This window comes from Notolepis coatsorum (assembly GCF_963971535.1).
Source record: "Notolepis coatsorum genome assembly, chromosome: 1".
Taxonomy (NCBI): Eukaryota; Metazoa; Chordata; class Actinopteri; order Aulopiformes; family Paralepididae; genus Notolepis; species Notolepis coatsorum.
This window is the reverse complement of record NC_140165.1, coordinates 214,163,592-214,183,882: the sequence shown is the minus strand read 5'-3', so window position 1 is coordinate 214,183,882 and position 20,291 is coordinate 214,163,592. Positions and strand designations below refer to the sequence as shown.

Genomic DNA, 20,291 nt, shown 5'->3' with positions numbered 1-20,291 from the left:
AGGAATAGGAAACCACGGAACGCTAACTGAGAGGAGCTAAAGGTGAAGAGTAACGAAACGCATGCAGCACTTTTCCCCCCTCCTTTTGGTCTTTCGCTCTCTCTCTCCCCTTGCGGGGGCCGTGGCTTTACAGCATGTCCTCAGACAACACAAAATAAAAGCCAAAAGAAAAGGAAATGGAATTATTGTAGTGTAGGAGCGCGACCGAGGTGGGCGGAGCCTCTCCCGCCAAGCCTCGTGCCGTTGGTGGGGACACCTTACTCCCTGTCTGTGTTTGGGGGTGGGGGGGCAGGGGGGGGGGGGGTGGGACTTCCTGCCCCATGGTTTCCCCCCCTCCAAGGGTTGTGACGTCTGTGAGCTGGAGGGGGAGGGGTTTCGCTCGGTCCCTCTCTTGTTCCCATTGGACCAAGTCACTGTTTTCCCCGCCTCCCCTCCTTCCCCTTCCTTCTGCTTTCTCTTGGTTACTGTTGCCTGCATACTGGCACACAAACACATCAGGTTCTATATTGCACTGCATGCCCTCCTGGCCTGGGGGTGGTGTGTCAGTGGTAGCGGCTTCTCTTCTCCTCTGCCTCAGAGCTGTAATCCCTTAAGCCAATGCCCCGCTGGAGGTTCAATAGGGAGTCTTTCATCTAGGGGAAGAAGATGAGCATGTTAGCTTGTGCGTGAGATACTGTACATGCACATGAAGAAAAAGCAGAAGGCAATTAACTAATTTCCAAATCTTTGTTATCATCATTAAGTCTGGTTCATTGACACCGAATGCCTCACATGCGCTACAGTGATGTCATAGACGAGCATTTTGAATTGTAGTTGGGTAAATGGACGGCGTTTATATAGCGATTTTATCCAAAGCACTTATGCCTCACATTCAGCCATTCACTCACACACCATGCAAGGTGCCGACCTGCTCATTGGAAGCAGTTAGGGGTTAAGTGTCTCGCTCAAGGACACTTCGATACGCTGTCGAGAGGAGTTACCAGACGACCGCTCTACCTCCTGAGCCACTGTCGCGTGTTGTTCTTCACCAGATACTGCCATATTGAAACCTAGCCACAACAGTGCCCCAGTGTGCTAGCACGTATTCTGGTCCTCAGAAAATGTCAACACAATTTACTCATGTACTTATGCGTGACACACAATCAAACACCAAGCGCACTTGATTGTTGTTTAACATGTTACACTATAGTCTGATCAGGAAGATCCACTGGCCAGATCCTCTTTTACAGCTGCAGGTAAAACATTTACTTCCATGTTCTTCTTCCTGTGTTCTACTTGGATGAAGCTGGTGTGGACGGAGAGGCAAGGTCCATGGGAGCACATCTGATGACAATTCATCAGGAGAAGATGATAGTGGAGGCGAGTATTTGAACTATTCTTGATGGTCATTCTTACCAGACTTTGTAATAATACAACAATCAAGTAGGTGCACTTGGTGCGTGATTGCATGTTGCTTGTTTGAGCAACAAAGCAAATTCCTAAGCACATACATAGGGAAACCGTACGACATGTTCTGCGACCCAGAACATGCACCATCAGGCTGGGACGTTGTTGTGGCTGATTGAAAGCCAGTGTTTGGAGGGTGGTGTCTTTGTGTTGTTGCTGGTGTTGTTGTGGCTGATTGAATGCCAGTGTTTGGAGGGTGGTGTCTTTGTGTTGTTGCTGGTGTTGTTGTGGCTGATTGAATGCCAGTGTTTGGAGGGTGGTGTCTTTGTGTTGTTGCTGGTGTACCTGGTCTAGTAGCACCACAGAAGACTTGATGATTTCCCTCCATTTCTGCAGCTCAGCGTCATGGTAACGTTGCTGTGACTCCAGGAGCTGAGCCCACTCCATCTGTGTCTGAGGCAGTTTACTGGGAACACACAAACAAGCGTGCACACACACACACGCGTGCACGCGCACATGCACACGCACACACACACACACACACACACACACACACACACACACACACACACACACGATCATCATCAACATCAGCCGGAGGTCATTGAAGCATGACTTCCATTTTGAAGGACTGCCAACAACTGTTTGGTAAATTGTTCCAGTGCTCTACAGAATGGCTCCAGGGCAATTTATAAGCTGAAGTGTTTTCCTGACACATGTGGTTGTGTGTGTGTGCGTGTGTGTGTGTGTGTGCATGTGCGCGTGCACGCGTGTGTGTGTGTGTGTGTGCGTGTGTGTGTGTGTGTGCGTGTATGAATGTGCGTGTATGAATGTATGTTTGTGCATGTATGAATGTGCATGTATGAATATGTGTGTGTGTGTGTATGAATGTGTGTTTGTGCGTGTATGAATGTGTGTGTGCATATACAAATTTGCATATATGAATGTGTGTGCGTGTAGTGTATGAATGTGTGTGTATAGTATATGAATGTGTGTTTGTATTATATGCACGTGTGTGTATTATATGAATGTGTGTGTGTAGTGTATGAATGTGTGTATTATATGAATGTGTGTGTGTATTATATGATGATTATACACATTATATGAATGTGTGTTATGAATGTGTGTGTTATATGAATGTGTTATATGAATGTGTGTGTGTTATATGAATGTGTGTTTTTTCAGGCCAAGTCATATTCTTATTTTAACCTCTACTATATATTTTTATTTAATAGCGTTAGCGTTTTAAGGGAACTAGATCATTTTGAACATCTTTTCTATTGCCAGTTTGCTTTTACGTAATATCAATGCTGTTTTCAATTCATTAAATGAAACTGATTGCAAGGGTTGACTGACATACTGTAACTTTTCAGTATTGTGTATAGTTCAAATTCAGTATTGTCTATAGTTCAAATTCAGTATTGTGTATAGTTCAAATTCAGTATTGTGTATAGTTCAAATTCAGTATTGTCTATAGTTCAAATTCAGTATTGTGTATAGTTCAAATTCAGTATTGTGTATAGTTCAAATTCAGTATTGTGTATAGTTCAAATTATGTATTGTCTATAGTTCAAATTATGTATTGTGTATAGTTCAAATTATGCAGGGCTCAAAATTAAAATTTTTACTTGTTAGCACTGGTGCTCCCAACTTCAAAAAGTTGGGAGCACCAGCAAAAATGTAGGAGCACCCACCAAAATGTAAGGAGCACCAACAATATATATGTAATATATTTTTCTTATTGATAAAAAAAACGACAATATAACAGTACTGTAATGCAGTAAAACAGTGAAAGTAGCCTTAAACTATAGTATAGTGTAGACCTAGTAGTGTAGCCTATAGTGTAACTAGGCATGTGCCGGTATGACATTTTGAGGGTACGATAACCTTGGGCAAAAATACCACGGTTTCACGGTACATAAAAAAATCCCACATTGAACAAAACGTATTACAGTGCACAATAAGCTTTTCTGTAAGTGTTATTTATGAATGTGTGAAGACTCTCTGTATTACACACAGAGGGAACTGTCTGACCACTTTAAAACTAAGTACAGAATATAAAATACTTCCAAATAAAATTTCATGAATATGAATATGTAGGCTACATGTCAAAAGGGCATTTTGCTAATGTAATCTACTTGCAAAGATGTGTTATAATATAGCCTAGTGGCCCTAGTACTATTCTTACTGGATTAAACTTTGGATTCATCTTTTGTGGTGGCTCAACATTATTCACACATGGAACTATGTGTTGGGGATAAGGGTTCCGCACGGACCATATTGTTTGTTACATTGCTGTCGGCAAACTAGCTCAGAGTGTCAACAGAGTGTTGACGTTGAGTTGATGTTAGCTGCTAGCTGGCTACCCGAATCCACAACAGCCAGGCAGCCAACCGTACAAAATACAGTCTCAGCCAATCACATCGATTTGTACAGTTAGTTAGCTCCACTCCATTGCGAATTAAAAGTTAGCCAGCCAGCACAGACCGTATTAGCTAGCTACAGTTGCTAGGTAGCAAATGATAGCCAGCCGAAGATCGGTAGCTAGCTAACGTTAGCCACAGCTGCAAAAACGAATTTCAATTATGTTATGAGCTATCAGCTAGCCAGCTAGATAACGTTAGACAACTCCTCGTGTATTAAACTAAAGTGAATAGTTTACTGGGCCATTGTTTAATGCTTCAGTGGTGTTAAAAGAGGACCTGCACGCTTGCTATCTTCGGTGCGAATGAGACGGGTCTGTGAGGGGGAGGGGGAGGGCCCTGCGAGCAGCGTGTGTGTGCGTCAAGCTCACGTTTGATTGGTTAGAATGGTCAAAATGCCCTTTTTCATGATATTTGACGCCTCTGTTTGGCTCAATTTTGTTTCAATCTGTATGCATCTACAAATCATATTATACCAGGTTAAAATCCGTCACGACTCCGAATCAAATGACGGAACTCCGAATCAAATTGACGGATATCCGTCTCAAGACGGAACGCTTTAATGCCTGGTTATATGAATGTGTGTGTGTTATATGAATGTGTGTGTTATATGAATGTGTGTGTATTATATGAATGTGTGTGTTATATGAATGTGTGTGTGTTATATGAATGTGTGTGTTATATGAATGTGTGTGTGTTATATGAATGTGTGTGTTATATGAATGTGTGTTATATGAATGTGTGTTATATGAATGTGTGTGTTATATGAATGTGTGTTATATGAATGTGTATTATATGAATGTGTATTATATGAATGTGTGTTATATGAATGTGTGTTATATGAATGTGTGTTATATAAATGTGTATTATATGAATGTGTGTTATATGAATGTGTGTGTGTGTTATATGAATGTGTGTTATATGAATGTGTTATATGAATGTGTGTGTTATATGAATGTGTGTTATGAATGTGTGTTATATGAATTTGTATTATATGAATGTGTTATGAATGTGTGTTATATGAATGTGTGTTATATGAATGTGTGTTATATGAATGTGTATTATATGAATGTGTGTTATATGAATGTGTGTTATATGAATGTGTGTTATATGAATGTGTGTTATATGAATGTGTATTATATGAATGTGTGTTATATGAATGTGTGTTATATGAATGTGTGTTATATGAATGTGTATTATATGAATGTGTGTTATATGGATGTGTGTTATGAATGTGTATTATATGATTGATTGATGTTTTTTGTGTTTTACATACAGATGTATGCCCAGCCCATATGGGCCTACAAGACACATAAACAATACGTATATATAGTATACTTGACAATAAGTATATAGACCAAGATGGCCACAAAAAAATAAAACAAAATAAAACATAATATAACAAGTTGTGAACAATGTATGTAAATAAAGAAACAAGAGGAATTTGTGTAAAATGATATAGGATATAATGTGCCATGCTTTCTCCAAAAATCCTACAAAAAAAATCCTGAATGTGTGTATTATATGAATGTGTGTTATGAATGTGTATTATATGGATGTGTGTTATGAATGTGTATTATATAAATGTGTATTATATGGATGTGTGTTATATGGATGTGTGTTATATGGATGTGTTATGAATGTGTATAATATGAATGTGTGTTATATGGATGTGTGTGTATTATATGAATGTGTGTGTGTATTATATGAATGTGTGTTACATGGATGTGTGTGTATTATATGAATGTGTGTGTATTATATGAATGTGTGTTATATGGATGTGTGTGTATTATATGAATGTGTATTATATGAATGTGTGTTATGGATGTGTGTGTATTATATGGATGTGTGTGTATTATATGAATGTGTATTATATGAATGTGTGTTATGGATGTGTGTGTATTATATGAATGTGTGTTACATGGATGTGTGTGTATTATATGAATGTGTGTGTATTATATGAATGTGTGTTATATGGATGTGTGTGTATTATATGAATGTGTATTATATGAATGTGTGTTATGGATGTGTGTGTATTATATGGATGTGTGTGTATTATATGGATGTGTGTTATATGGATGTGTGTTATATGGATGTGTGTTATGAATGTGTATTATATGAATGTGTGTGTGTATTATATGAATGTGTATTATATGGATGTGTGTGTGTATATTATATGAATGTGTATGGATGTGTGTTATATGAATGTGTGTGTGTATTATATTAATGTGTATTATATGAATGTGTATTATATGGATGTGTGTTATATGGATGTGTGTTATGAATGTGTGTTATATGAATGTGTGTTATGAATGTGTATTATATGGATGTGTGTTATATGGATGTGTGTTATGAATGTGTATTATATGGATGTGTGTGTATTATATGAATGTGTTATATGGATGTGTATTATGGATGTGTGTTATATGAATGTGTGTTATGAATGTGTATTATATGGATGTGTGTTATATGGATGTGTGTTATGAATGTGTATTATATGGATGTGTGTTATATGGATGTGTGTTATATGGATGTGTGTTATGAATGTGTATTATATAGATGTGTGTTATATGGATGTGTGTTATATGGATGTGTGTGTGTTATATGAATGTGTGTGTGTTATATGAATGTGTGTGTGTTATATGAATGTGTGTGTTATATGAATGTGTGTTATATGAATGTGTGTTATATGAATGTGTGTGTTACATGAATGTGTGTTATATGAATGTGTGTTATGGATGTGTGTTATATGAATGTGTATTATATGAATGTGTGTTATGAATGTGTGTTATATGACTTTGTATTATATGAATGTGTGTTATATGAATGTGTGTTATATGAATGTGTGTTATATGAATGTGTATTATATGAATGTGTGTTATATGAATGTGTGTGTGTTATATGAATGTGTGTTATATGAATGTGTGTGTTATATGAATGTGTGTTATATGAATGTGTGTTATGAATGTGTGTTATATGAATGTGTATTATATGAATGTGTGTTATGAATGTGTGTTATATGAATGTGTATTATATGAATGTGTGTTATATGAATGTGTGTTATATGAATGTGTGTTATATGAATGTGTATTATATGAATGTGTGTTATATGAATGTGTGTTATATGAAATGTGTGTTATATGAATGTGTGTTATATGAATGTGTATTATATGAATGTGTGTTATATGAATGTGTGTTATATGAATGTGTGTTATATGAATGTGTATTATATGAATGTGTGTTATATGGATGTGTGTTATGAATGTGTATTATATGATTGATTGATGTTTTTTGTGTCTTACATACAGATGTATGCCCAGCCCATATGGGCCTACATATAGTATACTTGACAATAAGTATATAGACCAAGATGGCCACAAAAAAATAAAACAAAATAAAACATAATATAACAAGCTGTGAACAATGTATGTAAATAAAGAAACAAGAGGAATTCGTGTAAAATGATATAGGATATAATGTGTTTTGTCTCAAGTGTCATGCTTTCTCCAAAAATCCTGAAAAAAATCCTGAATGTGTGTATTATATGAATGTGTTATGCATGTGTATTATATGAATGTGTGTTATGAATGTGTGTTATGAATGTGTATTATATGGATGTGTGTTATGAATGTGTGTTATGAATGTGTATTATATGGATGTGTGTTATGAATGTGTATTATATAAATGTGTATTATATGGATGTGTGTTATATGGATGTGTTATGAATGCGTATTATATGAATGTGTGTTATATGGATGTGTGTGTATTATATGAATGTGTGTGTATTATATGAATGTGTGTTATGGATGTGTGTTATATGGATGTGTGTGTATTATATGGATGTGTGTTATATGGATGTGTGTGTATTATATGAATGTGTATTATATGGATGTGTGTGTATTATATGAATGTGTATTATATGGATGTGTGTGTATTATATGAATGTGTGTGTATTATATGAATGTGTATTATATGGATGTGTGTGTATTATATGAATGTGTATTATATGAATGTGTGTTATGGATGTGTGTGTATTATATGGATGTGTGTTATGGATGTGTGTGTATTATATGGATGTGTGTTATATGAATGTGTGATATATGGATGTGTGTGTATTATATGAATGTGTGTGTGTATTATATGAATGTGTGTGTGTATATGAATGTGTGTTATATGGATGTGTGTGTATTATATGAATGTGTGTGTGTATTATATGAATGTGTGTATGTATTATATGGATGTGTGTTATATGAATGTGTGTTATGGATGTGTGTGTATTATATGGATGTGTGTTATGGATGTGTGTGTATTATATGGATGTGTGTGTATTATATGGATGTGTGTTATAAGGATGTGTGTTGTATGGATGTGTATTATGAATGTGTATTATATGAATGTGTGTGTGTATTATATGAATGTGTGTTATATGGATGTGTGTTATGAATGTGTATTATATGGATGTGTGTGTGTGTATATTATATGAATGTGTATTATATGAATGTGTATTATATGGATGTGTGTTATATGGATGTGTGTTATGAATGTGTATTATATGAATGTGTTATATGGATGTGTATTATGGATGTGTGTTATATGAATGTGTGTTATGAATGTGTATTATATGGATGTGTGTTATATGGATGTGTGTTATATGGATGTGTGTATTATATGAATGCGTGTTATATGGATGTGTGTTATGAATGTGTATTATATGGATGTGTGTGTGTGTATATTATATGAATGTGTATTATATGAATGTGTATTATATGGATGTGTGTTATATGGATGTGTGTTATGAATGTGTATTATATGGATGTGTGTTATATGGATGTGTGTTATATGGATGTGTGTTATGAATGTGTATTATATGGATGTGTGTTATATGAATGTGTATTATATGAATGTGTTATATGGATGTGTATTATGGATGTGTGTTATATGAATGTGTGTTATGAATGTGTATTATATGGATGTGTATTATGGATGTGTGTTATATGAATGTGTGTTATGAATGTGTATTATATGGATGTGTGTTATATGGATGTGTGTTATATGGATGTGTGTATTATATGAATGCGTGTTATATGGATGTGTGTATATTATATGGATGTGTGTGTATTATATGAATGTGTGTTGTATGGATGTGTGTGTATTATATGAATGTGTGTATTATATGAATGCGTGTTATATGGATGTGTGTATATTATATGAATGTGTGTGTATTATATGAATGTGTGTTGTATGGATGTGTGTGTATTATATGAATGTGTGTATTATATGAATGTGTGTTGTATGGATGTGTGTGTATTATATGAATGTGTGTTATGAATGTGTATTATATGAATGTGTGTTATATGGATGTGTGTACCTCTCATGCAGCCTGAGCCCCTGCCAGGTGGTGAGGGACTGTGCAGAATACTCCAGCATCCACAGCTTATAGAACAGCATCATGTTGAGGAACACCAGCAGCACCAGGCTGATGGAGGACAAGACAGAGAAGAAGGGATGAGATAAAAGGAGAGAACCTTTCACGGTGTTACATTGGCGATGATGACCTGAAGGTTTTTCTTTTGTGTAGCACTATTAGCATCCCACTGTGTATTCGTTTTTCTTCATATTTGTCTTAAAGGCGCTAAAGATAAGGTTCAGCCACTAGATGCCGCACTAGAGCACCAGCATGTCATTTATCCAATCAGGTGCATTCCACGTGGGGAAATGAGAATTAGGGAGGGGATACATGTAAACAACAACATACACTTTGTACCTGACAACATTATTTAAATGATAAATTAATTAATCAATATTTGTTTGTGGGGAAAGCAATATTTCTATTCCGCACCTTTCTAAAAGCTCTGTGGATGTATTATAATTTTTTTCATAAAAGATTACTATAGCACTTCTAACATAATTTGGGGAACATGACAAATTGTTATTGTGGAATAAAAGCCACATGAAATGGGTTTGATATTGTATTTACTTTCAGTTTGAATGCACATTTAAAAATGGTAAATGGACGGCATTATGCCTCACGTTCACCCATTCCCTCACACACACCACAGCGAAGGCAGCCATGCAAGGCGCCAACCTGCTGAGCGGTTAGGGGTTCAGTGTCTTTGCTCAACGAGACGAAACAACAGGAGGATCTGGGATCGAACCGGCAACCTTCAGATTACCAGACAACCTGGTTTCTACCTCCTCATCCACTGCCGCATGTAATGTAGTTAATAGATTTAGGTAATAAAGAATAAGAAAAAAAAACTGATTCCAATTTGGCTTAGGAATCATTTACAAGAGTACAATGGGAATGTCTGTGTGAGAGAATGTGTTTCAGAACTGAGACTGACTGAGTTGGTCAGTAAAGATATGTACCTTAGACAGATCCTATGGAAAGCAATGAAAGAAGAAGAGAGAGAGATTACACTCAGAAAACAAGAAACAGACAAAAAAGTCAACAATTATGGCCTCAGACGATGCAAAGATATGAAAACATGGAGAAATCATGATGAAGATGAACCACCTAGGAGGCTGTGAGTGTTTTGCGTGTATGTGTACGTGTGACCGCACACTTGCATGCATTCATGTATGTTTAAGTGTAAGTGTGTGTGTTTGTGTATGTGTGGTGCGGGTGTGTGTGTGTGTATTTATATCTGTCCAGTCACTCACACAAAGCTGATGATGAGCAGCAGTTTGGAGACACTGTAGAGCGCCAGGCCTCCGTGCAGGTGGTGTTCTGGGCTCTGGTGCCTGGTCTGGGTGGATCCCACCACCTGCTTGATCCGCTGGATCACTTCCTGGTCTGTCGGTGTGGTGACGGGGCTGAGGGCCTCTTCCAGGTGCTGGCCACGCAGGTGTGGGAGGGGCCTGTTCCTCCGCCTCAACGAGGAGCTCTTCATCACCTTGGCCTTGGGAGACGGGCGCTGGGACTCCGTCAACAGCTCCTCCACCTTGGACAGCTCCATCTCTGACGGGGACGGAAAAATAAAAGGGACATTTCCTCATTAGGTCCACACAGTGAGATAGTTGTCTGTTTGGAATGAGAAGCGTGAAGACTCAAACTAAGCACGGGCACAGTTATTAGAATAGTCGACTATTTGAAATGACATTACAGTAACGAAAGGTTATCCTATAACCTAGTTATATGAATACTGGCTGAGCGTCTCGCTCTTCGCCATTATGAGATATCTCTTATCTCCTAGCACATAATGTGCTCACAAAACAACAAATGCACTCACATGCACGTGACCAGGCCACGCCCCTGCGTCCCACTATATGGCCCAAAGCAAACAGCCTGAAGAGGCTGTTATGGATGAGAGGATTAGAATGGGGTTCTCTATGTTCCTTCCTTTGTATTAGCTGGTTTTCATTGAGAGAAATACATATGGGTTAAGCTGATTGATAAGTGTGTGGTAATGAGTGCGCTTGTGTACACCGGAATTCCGCAACTAAATCCCCATAAAGTCAGCTGATGTTTCCAGATGGTGAGAAGCTTGTGACACGCAGACGGGAGTGCCAAGAGTGCGGGACAAGGAGACGGAGCGCCACTGAACCACGAGACAAGAAGCTGCTCATGGTGAACGACCACAGCGGTGGGCCCTGACAGTGCTCGGCCAGGCCGGAGACCTTGTGTGCAGATTCTGCTAATCCTCTCATTATTTCTCCATTTTCATTGAAAAACAAACCCTTTGTTCCGTTTTCTCATCTTTTTTCCTCAATACTACACTTGAGCTAGAGCTTGGATTGTAATAGAAGCATACTTGATCTTACCAAGAAGGCGGAAGTTCTCATCCAGCCCGCTCCAGAAGTTCTTCTCAATGAAGCCTTTCACCAGACCCCATGGCTGCTTCCTGTAACGCAGCTCAGTAGATACTCTGAGAGAGAGAGAGAGAGAGAGAGAGAGAGAGAGAGAGAGAGAATAAATATGAAGAGTCAGAGAGAGAGAGAGACATAGAGAGGGAGGGGGAGAGAGAGAGAGAGAGAGAGATAAAAGAGAGTTGGAGAGAGATAGAGAGAGAGTCAGAGATGCAGAATATAGCATAGCATATACATATACATAATAGTATAACAAACCCGGGGCTCACTAGTACCACATAACTCATTCCCATTCACTGTGACATTTATTTTGCAGAACATTTGTTTTAGCTTACATAGATTTCCTCAGGGTCTTTTCTGATTCGATTCACAAACCCAGGGGCCTAATGCTTTAGCTGGAGAGATGGAAGATCTCCTCACTTTAAAAGGGAAAGCCACCCATTTTAACAATTCACACTTTAACAGTTCTTCCTGTGCCCCAGGAGAGTTCAAATCGGTGATGGCATGTCAAATCTGGGGCTGCTCCATAGACAATGAATAATAATAATAATAATAATAATAATAATAATAATAATAATAATAATAATAATAATAATAATAATAATAATAATAATAATCTTCATTTATATAGCACCTTTCATACACGGAGTGCAACTCAAAGTGCTTAACAGAGACACGTCTTCTTTAAACAAGTCAAGAAGAAACAACACAATAAGTCAAGAAAATCTAAGAATACCATAAGGTCCAAAAAAATTATAATAAACTCAAAATAAATGAATGCATGCATGCATGCAACACTCCCAGACGTACCCCACGCGAAGGTAAGGAAAAACTCACTAAAACCTAACAATAGGAAAAAAATGCACCACAGGCAATGTGGAGGAGAGAAACCTTAGAAGGGCCATTCAAGGAGGGATCTCCCTTCTTAGATGTCGGTGATATTAGTGTTGCATGTTGCATTAAAAACAGGCGAACAGTTGGTAAGCATGCACCCATGTGCGTAGTGACACACAGATGAGTGCATGCGATAGCAACTGAACATTTAGAAAAATTTAATATAGAGCTGATAGTGATAACAACTGAAAATGTTATAAGATTAAAGATAGAACTGATAGCGGCTCTAGTTGAGGCACAGGGGTGCGTCCATACAATGGGGCTCTAACGTCCATACAATGTTTGTGTGAGCTCTTACACCCAAATGAGGTTTACATTCTAGCATTGATAGAAGACCTGAACCAGAATAAAAAGCTAATTTTCCTGTGAAATAACACAAACATTGTATGGCCTTTATTAATTCAGAGCCCCATTCATTGTGATACAGCAGCCCCAGATTTGATATCCCAATGACATCACCCATTGGAGGATTCTCTCTCTGACTTCTAGCTTTAGGAGAGAGTGGTGTGTGTTCACAAATACCGACCAAACTGTCCTGGGGCACAGGAAGAACAATATGTTAATTCTTAAAATGGGAGACATTCCCTTTTAAGAAGAACTGGTGATCTCACCTTAAGCGACACTTGTTCTTGGCCACCCTGGTGAGCATGTAGCGGTTGATGGTGTAGAAATAGTCGTGGTAGGGCACGTCATGGGTGATGACCTCAGCATCGATGATGTAACACTCACTCTCCTGGCTGGCCTTGTACAGGGTCTGATAGATAAAACATACAGAGAGAGAGAGAGAGAGAGAGAGAGAGAGAGAGAGAGAGAGAGAGAGAGAGAGAGAGAGAGAGAGAGAGAGAGAGAGAGAGAGAGAGAGAGAGAGAGAGAGAGAGAGAGAGAGAGAGAGAGAGAGAGAGAGAGAGAGAGGGAAACCATGTATATTGTCATTGTACTTTGTAACACTGAGTAAATCCATGATGTGCCCATATGAACAAAACAGGGAAGGATGGTTCCAACTGTGATATAGATGGTTTCAACTTAGACAACATAAACTTTCTAAAGGACGACATTTTCAAAACCAACTGCAGTTCCCTAGCAATGCAATTCTACTGAAACAGTCTATAGAGTAGGCCTGTACCCGACTAAGGATTTGTATAGTCGACTTTGATTTTTTGCATTCGGCTGAGAGATTGGCAGTCGACTACGGCTCTTTTCGATCGATTAGTTGACTATTTGACTAGTCGAGGTCAGCCCTACTATAGAGGGGAAATATTGTCTAGTTTGGCAGTAACGCTGACTTGAGTCCAGCACGCATTCCTCATACAAACAAAACAGGAAGTGCTTCAATTATGATCTGTTGTTCACCATAGAATTGAATGGCATCTTGACAGAGCACCTTGACAGAGCACATTGACAGAGCATCTTGACAGAGCACCTTGACAGAGCATCTTGACAGAGCACCTTGACAGAGCATCTTGACAGAGCACCTTGACAGAGCACATTGACAGAGCACCTTGACAGAGCACATTGACAGAGCACCTTGACAGAGCACCTTGACAGAGCACCTTGACAGAGCATCTTGGGAGTGTGTTATCCATAGCTCCTGGGACACGTACCTGTGTCTCCGTGACGGTGGCCGTCTTGGGGGCCAGAGGGTTGGACAGAGAGATGGTGTACAAGATCTCCCTGGTCTGGTTCCCGTCATCCTCCTTCTTCCACGGGTGGTAGACCACATCTGGATCGGAGAGAGATACATGTTCAGTCAGTGTCACTACCACACAACAGAACATTTTGTATAAAAATGCCAATTGTGAATATTACCAAAGTTATAATTACATTCACATGGTCACATGAACAAGAACACAAAGTGTCATGGATGTGAAGCAGGAGGCCATTATTCTCTGAACTGGACATTGGACTGGCAGTGTGGCTAACTGTGAGTGAGTGAGTGAGTGAGTGAGTGAGTGAGTGAGTGAGTGAGTGAGTGAGTGAGTGAGTGAGTGATGAGAGGTGCTTTGCATCTAAAAACTATATTGGCACTCAAGAGAGATGGTGCTGAAAACTTAGCAGTTTGGCTAATACGGCCACATTTATAGAAATGTTGATTCATGTGCACTGTCCCTGCAAAAAACAACAACAACAACATACAAAGTAGATCAACACCTACGCTACAGAACTCGTTGACCTGTGAACCCGGCCTCCAGTTATGAATATTTAGGAGAATACCAAGCAGACTAAAGTTGCTTTCACTTGATAAGAAATCATCTCTTTTCTCACCACGAGGTTGGACGCAGATATTTATTGAACTTTTATTCAATCAGGCAGGTCAATTAAGAACTAATTCTGATTTACAATGACGACCTTATTTTATAAAATAAAATAGAAAAGATACAGACGATACATACACTATAACACAGAGGTAAGGGAAATAATTAAAACACACACCAAACAAACAACCAAATAAAATTACAAGGTATGTAATACATGAAGCAGATCGTCATCACGCAGATACAAAACAACAAAAAACAAAATTCCTGCAAAGATCGTGGCCAGCTTTTATGTGGCGTTACACTCCAAAACAAAGAGATGGTTAATTTCTCCACCACTTCTTAACATGATCCATTCTAGTTTGGAAGTTGCCTTTGTTGACATCACATAAAGCTGGTAGCACTTTGTAAGGTCAGTGGCAAGTGAGGTCAAAGTTGAGATAATTTAAATGTGTCCGGTGCAAAGAGATCTTACCGTGGCCAGTCGTCTGAGGTTTTGTTGCTCACTATCTTGGTCCTTAGTACTACAGTATACTGTATGCATCAATGGTTAAAACATTTATAAACCTTTTTTTATAATATGGATAAAACCAATTTGAAAACAATTCAATACCGCAAGTGCTTGTCTGACTTGACAACCTATCCGCCATGGTTGAGCCGAATTGGATAAGAACTGTTATCCTAAAGGGAATACCAACCTGCGAATCTGTTATCCTAAAGGGAATACCAACCTGAGAATCTGTTATCCTAAAGGAAACACCAACCTGAGAATCTGTTATCCTAAAGGGAATACCAACCTGAGAATCTGTTATCCTAAAGGGAATACCAACCTGAGAATCTGTTATCCTAAAGGAAACACCAACCTGAGAATCTGTTATCCTAAAGGGAATACCAACCTGAGAATCTGTTATCCTAAAGGGAATACCAACCTGAGAATCTGTTATCCTAAAGGGAATACCAACCTGAGAATCTGTTATCCTAAAGGAAACACCAACCTGAGAATCTGTTATCCTAAAGGGAATACCAACCTGAGAATCTGTTATCCTAAAGGAAACACCAACCTGAGAATCTGTTATCCTAAAGGGAATACCAACCTGAGAATCTGTTATCCTAAAGGGAATACCAACCTGAGAATCTGTTATCCTAAAGGAAACACCAACCTGAGAATCTGTTATCCTAAAGGGAATACCAACCTGAGAATCTGTTATCCTAAAGGGAATACCAACCTGAGAATCTGTTATCCTAAAGGGAATACCAACCTGAGAATCTGTTATCCTAAAGGAAACACCAACCTGAGAATCTGTTATCCTAAAGGGAATACCAACCTGAGAATCTGTTATCCTAAAGGAAACACCAACCTGAGAATCTGTTATCCTAAAGGGAATACCAACCTGAGAATCTGTTATCCTAAAGGAAACACCAACCTGAGAATCTGTTATCCTAAAGGGAATACCAACCTGAGAATCTGCGCTGGTTCATGAAGTCACCCATGAACTGTGACTCTGTGAAGAGGATGTCGTACAGCTTGTCCACACTGAACTTATAGATCTCGTTGATGTACTGTCTGCCGTTCAGATCCTCGTGGAACGCCTGCACCTCACCTGCTGATCACACCGGGAGACAACAGAGATGAGGAGGACGTCCCAAGGACATCCCATCAGGTAGACGCGACAGGGTTTCCAATTAAATACAGGAAAAGATACCTGAATAGGTATGAAAACTCATCTCTTTATCAGTGAATCTCCTAAACTCAGGACATGAGGAGGGTGTGAAATTAGGGACTTGTCTGTGCACTTTACTGTATGTCAGTTCCTGCACTCTAATTGTATGTATCTTTACTTGGCAGCCTTTTATCTCCAAGACTAATTCCCCTATAGGGACAAATAAAGTAATCTTGAATATTGACCTTGTGTTAAATAGTGTTCCGACAGCCATCACTGATAGTGATATACAGTGTTTGGTCAGTAACATGGGTCTCCCAGTCCTAGATATTTTTTTTTATTATTTCAAGAAATCTTGCCAAGCCAAATTTGGTGGCAGATTTCGTTTTCAAATGCTTGTTTCAAGCACATATTTGTTTTTATTTCTTATTTCTGTCAAACCATTTTCACAGTGTGGAGTTCTTTCTCCTGATTGGATAAAGTGGGAAGGGATACCAGAACAGAACACAGTATTTTGTGTTTACTGCAGAGCTGAGGGACTGGGAGACCCGTGTTACTGAGAAAATATTCTCAAAAGAATCAGTGATGGTTGTCAGAATGTAGAGCTATTATTCTAAGATGTAGACCACTTATTTTAACAAAGAAAATACCACTTTTACAGCACCTTTAACCGCCCATTGACGCAATACATAAGATGCCTGGTTCTCTAGTGAATCCCAATTTCATTGAAGACATTATCAAACATTCTACGGCAGCCATTTTGAGGTGCAATGAATGGACCATTCCAAACGGGGCTCCTACCTTCGTCGTGCGTCTCCGAGGAGTCGCTCAGCTCTGTGGGGATGTCCTCGTTGTCGTTGAAGTCGAGCGAGGGTGAGGGCACGAGGGCCCCGGCCTGCGGGCACTGCTCCTCCACCCCCTGAGGCAGAGCCAGCAGCTCTCCGTCCGGCAGGCAGTCTGTGTACTGCTCCGCCTGGAGGTCAAACTGGGAGAGGAGGAGGAGGAGGAGGAGGAGGAGGAGGAGGAGAGGGAGAGGAGAGGAGGAGGATAGGAGAGGAGGAGCGGGAGAGGAGAGGAGGAAGAGAATGAGAGGAGAGGAGGAGATGAGGAGTAGAGGAGGAGGATAGGGAGAGGAGGAGGAGAGGGAGAGGAGGAGGGAGAGGAGGAGGAGAGGGAGAGAAGGAGGGAGAGGAAGAGGAGAGGGAGAGAAGGGGAGGAGGAGAGGGAGAGGGAGAGGAGGAGGGAGAGGAGGAGGAGAGGGAGAGGAGGAGGGAGAGGAGGAGGAGAGGGAGAGAAGGAGGGAGAGGAAGAGGAGAGGGAGAGAAGGGGAGGAGGAGAGGGAGAGGGAGAGGAGGAGGGAGAGGAGGAGGAGAGGGAGAGGAGGAGGGAGAGGAAGAGGAGAGGGAGAGAAGGGGAGGAGGAGAGGGAGAGGAAGAGGAGGAGGAGGGAGAGGATAGGGAGAGGATGAGGAGATGAGGAGGAGAGGGAGAGGAGGAGGAGAGGGAGAGGAGAGGGATAGGAGGGGGAGAGGGAGAGGAAAGGAGAGGAGGAGAGGGAGAGGGGGAGGAGAGGGAGAGGAGGAGGTGAACTGTTGAGAGTTCTTTCACTGAGTTTTATTTATAGTTTTATAGTTTGAGTTATTTTTATTGATGAACACACAGTTAAGGGGGGGGGGGGGGGTCGCAGAGGACATTGTACATGTGTAATGTATATATATGTATGTGACAATAAAGTTTGATTTTGGAGGCTAAAGGATAGAAAAAGCTACAGGGGGAGACTGTGAGAGAGAGAGAGAGAGAGAGAGAGAGAGAGAGAGAGAGAGAGAGAGAGAGAGAGAGAGAGAGAGAGAGAGAGAGAGAGAGAGAGAGAGAGAGAGAAAACATAGCATAGCTTTTCTGACTCCACATACTGTAGGTCATTGGATACTCTGATAAACAACATATATAGTAATTTTGGATATGTGGCTGTTTGCTTGTGTTCTGTTTTTTAAATAATCAGAACAAAAAACCCACAAAGAGACAGAGGTCAATCAGTCAATTCACGATTTTCTTTTCAGATTCATAAAAAACAAAACAAAATAAAAACATTTGGCAAGAGAAGGATGTCCTATCTCACCTATTGACAAATATTATATCGAAGGCTCCGTCACTGGCTGAACTGAGAGAGGAGAGGGAAAATGCATGGACCTCAGTAACTTCTTAGGGAATTAAATTAGGGAAGTGTGAGAGTGCTCATGCTGAGCGTGATGGATGACAGATTACTTGTCTCATAAGTGTCACAATGTGATTTGATTTGGTTGGAGAGAGAAAGAAAGAGAAAGAGGGCCAGTCAGCTCTTCATACCTAGAAGTACAGCCGATCCGTGCAAATTTCACCGTGACTTTTAATGTGATTTTAGAGAGAGAGAGGGGGGGGGGGGGGGGGGGGTGAATAACATTTGGTACTGTCGGTAGGAGACCATCTGTACCATGTCAATAATTGTTGTTGTGTTTTTGTCTATCTATCTATCTATCTATCTATCTATCTATCTATCTATCTATCTATCTATCTATCTATCTATCTATCTATCTATCTATCTATCTATCTATCTATCTATCTATCTATCTATCTATCTATCTATCTATCTATCTATCTATCTATCTATCTATCTATCTATCTATCTATCTATCTATCTATCTATCTATCTATCTCACAGTGAGTAGACTTACTGTGATGGGCGTGTGGTTGCTGGCCGGGCTGGGAAGGGCATGGACTGGGGGAGGGCTGCCCTCAGGCTTGGCCTCAGCGCTGCTCTTGGAGGAGTTGTCGTTATTGATGATCTCGTTCTCCTCATTGGGGATCTCTTCACAGAACCTGGAGTCACCATGGGACCAGGATGTAATGTACACAAGAGTTAAGGATGATTTATGCTAGGCGCTTGACACTTAGACAATTGCCTCTTGACAGAAAAGAAGGTGTTGCTTGGCGAAGGTTTCTGTAGTCTCTGTATCTATAATCTAACCTCAGTTCACATAGAGATAAAGACTGCCAAGCTCCCGACTATAAGCTACAAGTAAAACATTTCCTCTGTCCTCCATGTATAAACATGAAGCTACAACTAAAACCTGTCCTCTGCCCTCCATGTATAAACATGTTAGCTACAACTAAAACCGTTCCTCTGTCCTCCATGTATAAACATGAAGCTACAACTAAAACCTGTCCTCTGCCCTCCATGTATAAACATGTTAGCTACAACTAAAACCGTTCATCTGTCCTCCATGTATAAACATGAAGCTACAACTAAAACCGTTCCTCTGTCCTCCATGTATAAACATGAAGCTACAACTAAAACCTTTCCTCTGCCCTCCATGTATAAACATGTTAGCTACAACTAAAACCTTTCCTCTGTCCTCCATGTATAAACATGTTAGCTACAACTAAAACCTTTCCTCTGTCCTCCATGTATAAACATGTTAGCTACAACTAAAACCGTTCCTCTGTCCTCCATGTATAAACATGAAGCTACAACTAAAACCTGTCCTCTGCCCTCCATGTATAAACATGTTAGCTACAACTAAAACCTTTCCTCTGTCCTCCATGTATAAACATGTTAGCTACAACTAAAACCGTTCCTCTGTCCTCCATGTATAAACATGAAGCTACAACTAAAACCTTTCCTCTGTCCTCCATGTATAAACATGTTAGCTACAACTAAAACCTGTCCTCTGCCCTCCATGTATAAACATGTTAGCTACAACTAAAACCGTTCCTCTGTCCTCCATGTATAAACATGAAGCTACAACTAAAACCTGTCCTCTGCCCTCCATGTATAAACATGTTAGCTACAACTAAAACCTTTCCTCTGTCCTCCATGTATAAACATGAAGC

The 20,291-nt window shown here is 39.7% G+C and overlaps 1 protein-coding gene across 1 annotated transcript in view; it reads right to left on the bottom strand.

Annotated features, from left to right (window-relative positions):
- Positions 1-542: 542 nt before the first annotated feature.
- gramd1bb (GRAM domain containing 1Bb) overlaps positions 543-20,291 on the bottom strand; it is a gene marked incomplete at both ends in the record, with an annotated part of 238,915 nt that continues 219,166 nt past the window's right edge. Inside the window, 8 exon segments of the mRNA XM_084319952.1 lie at positions 543-632; positions 1,732-1,852; positions 9,178-9,285; positions 10,179-10,190; positions 10,473-10,770; positions 11,574-11,677; positions 13,124-13,266; positions 14,114-14,232. Coding sequence (XP_084176078.1) covers positions 543-632; positions 1,732-1,852; positions 9,178-9,285; positions 10,179-10,190; positions 10,473-10,770; positions 11,574-11,677; positions 13,124-13,266; positions 14,114-14,232 — 995 coding nt within the window.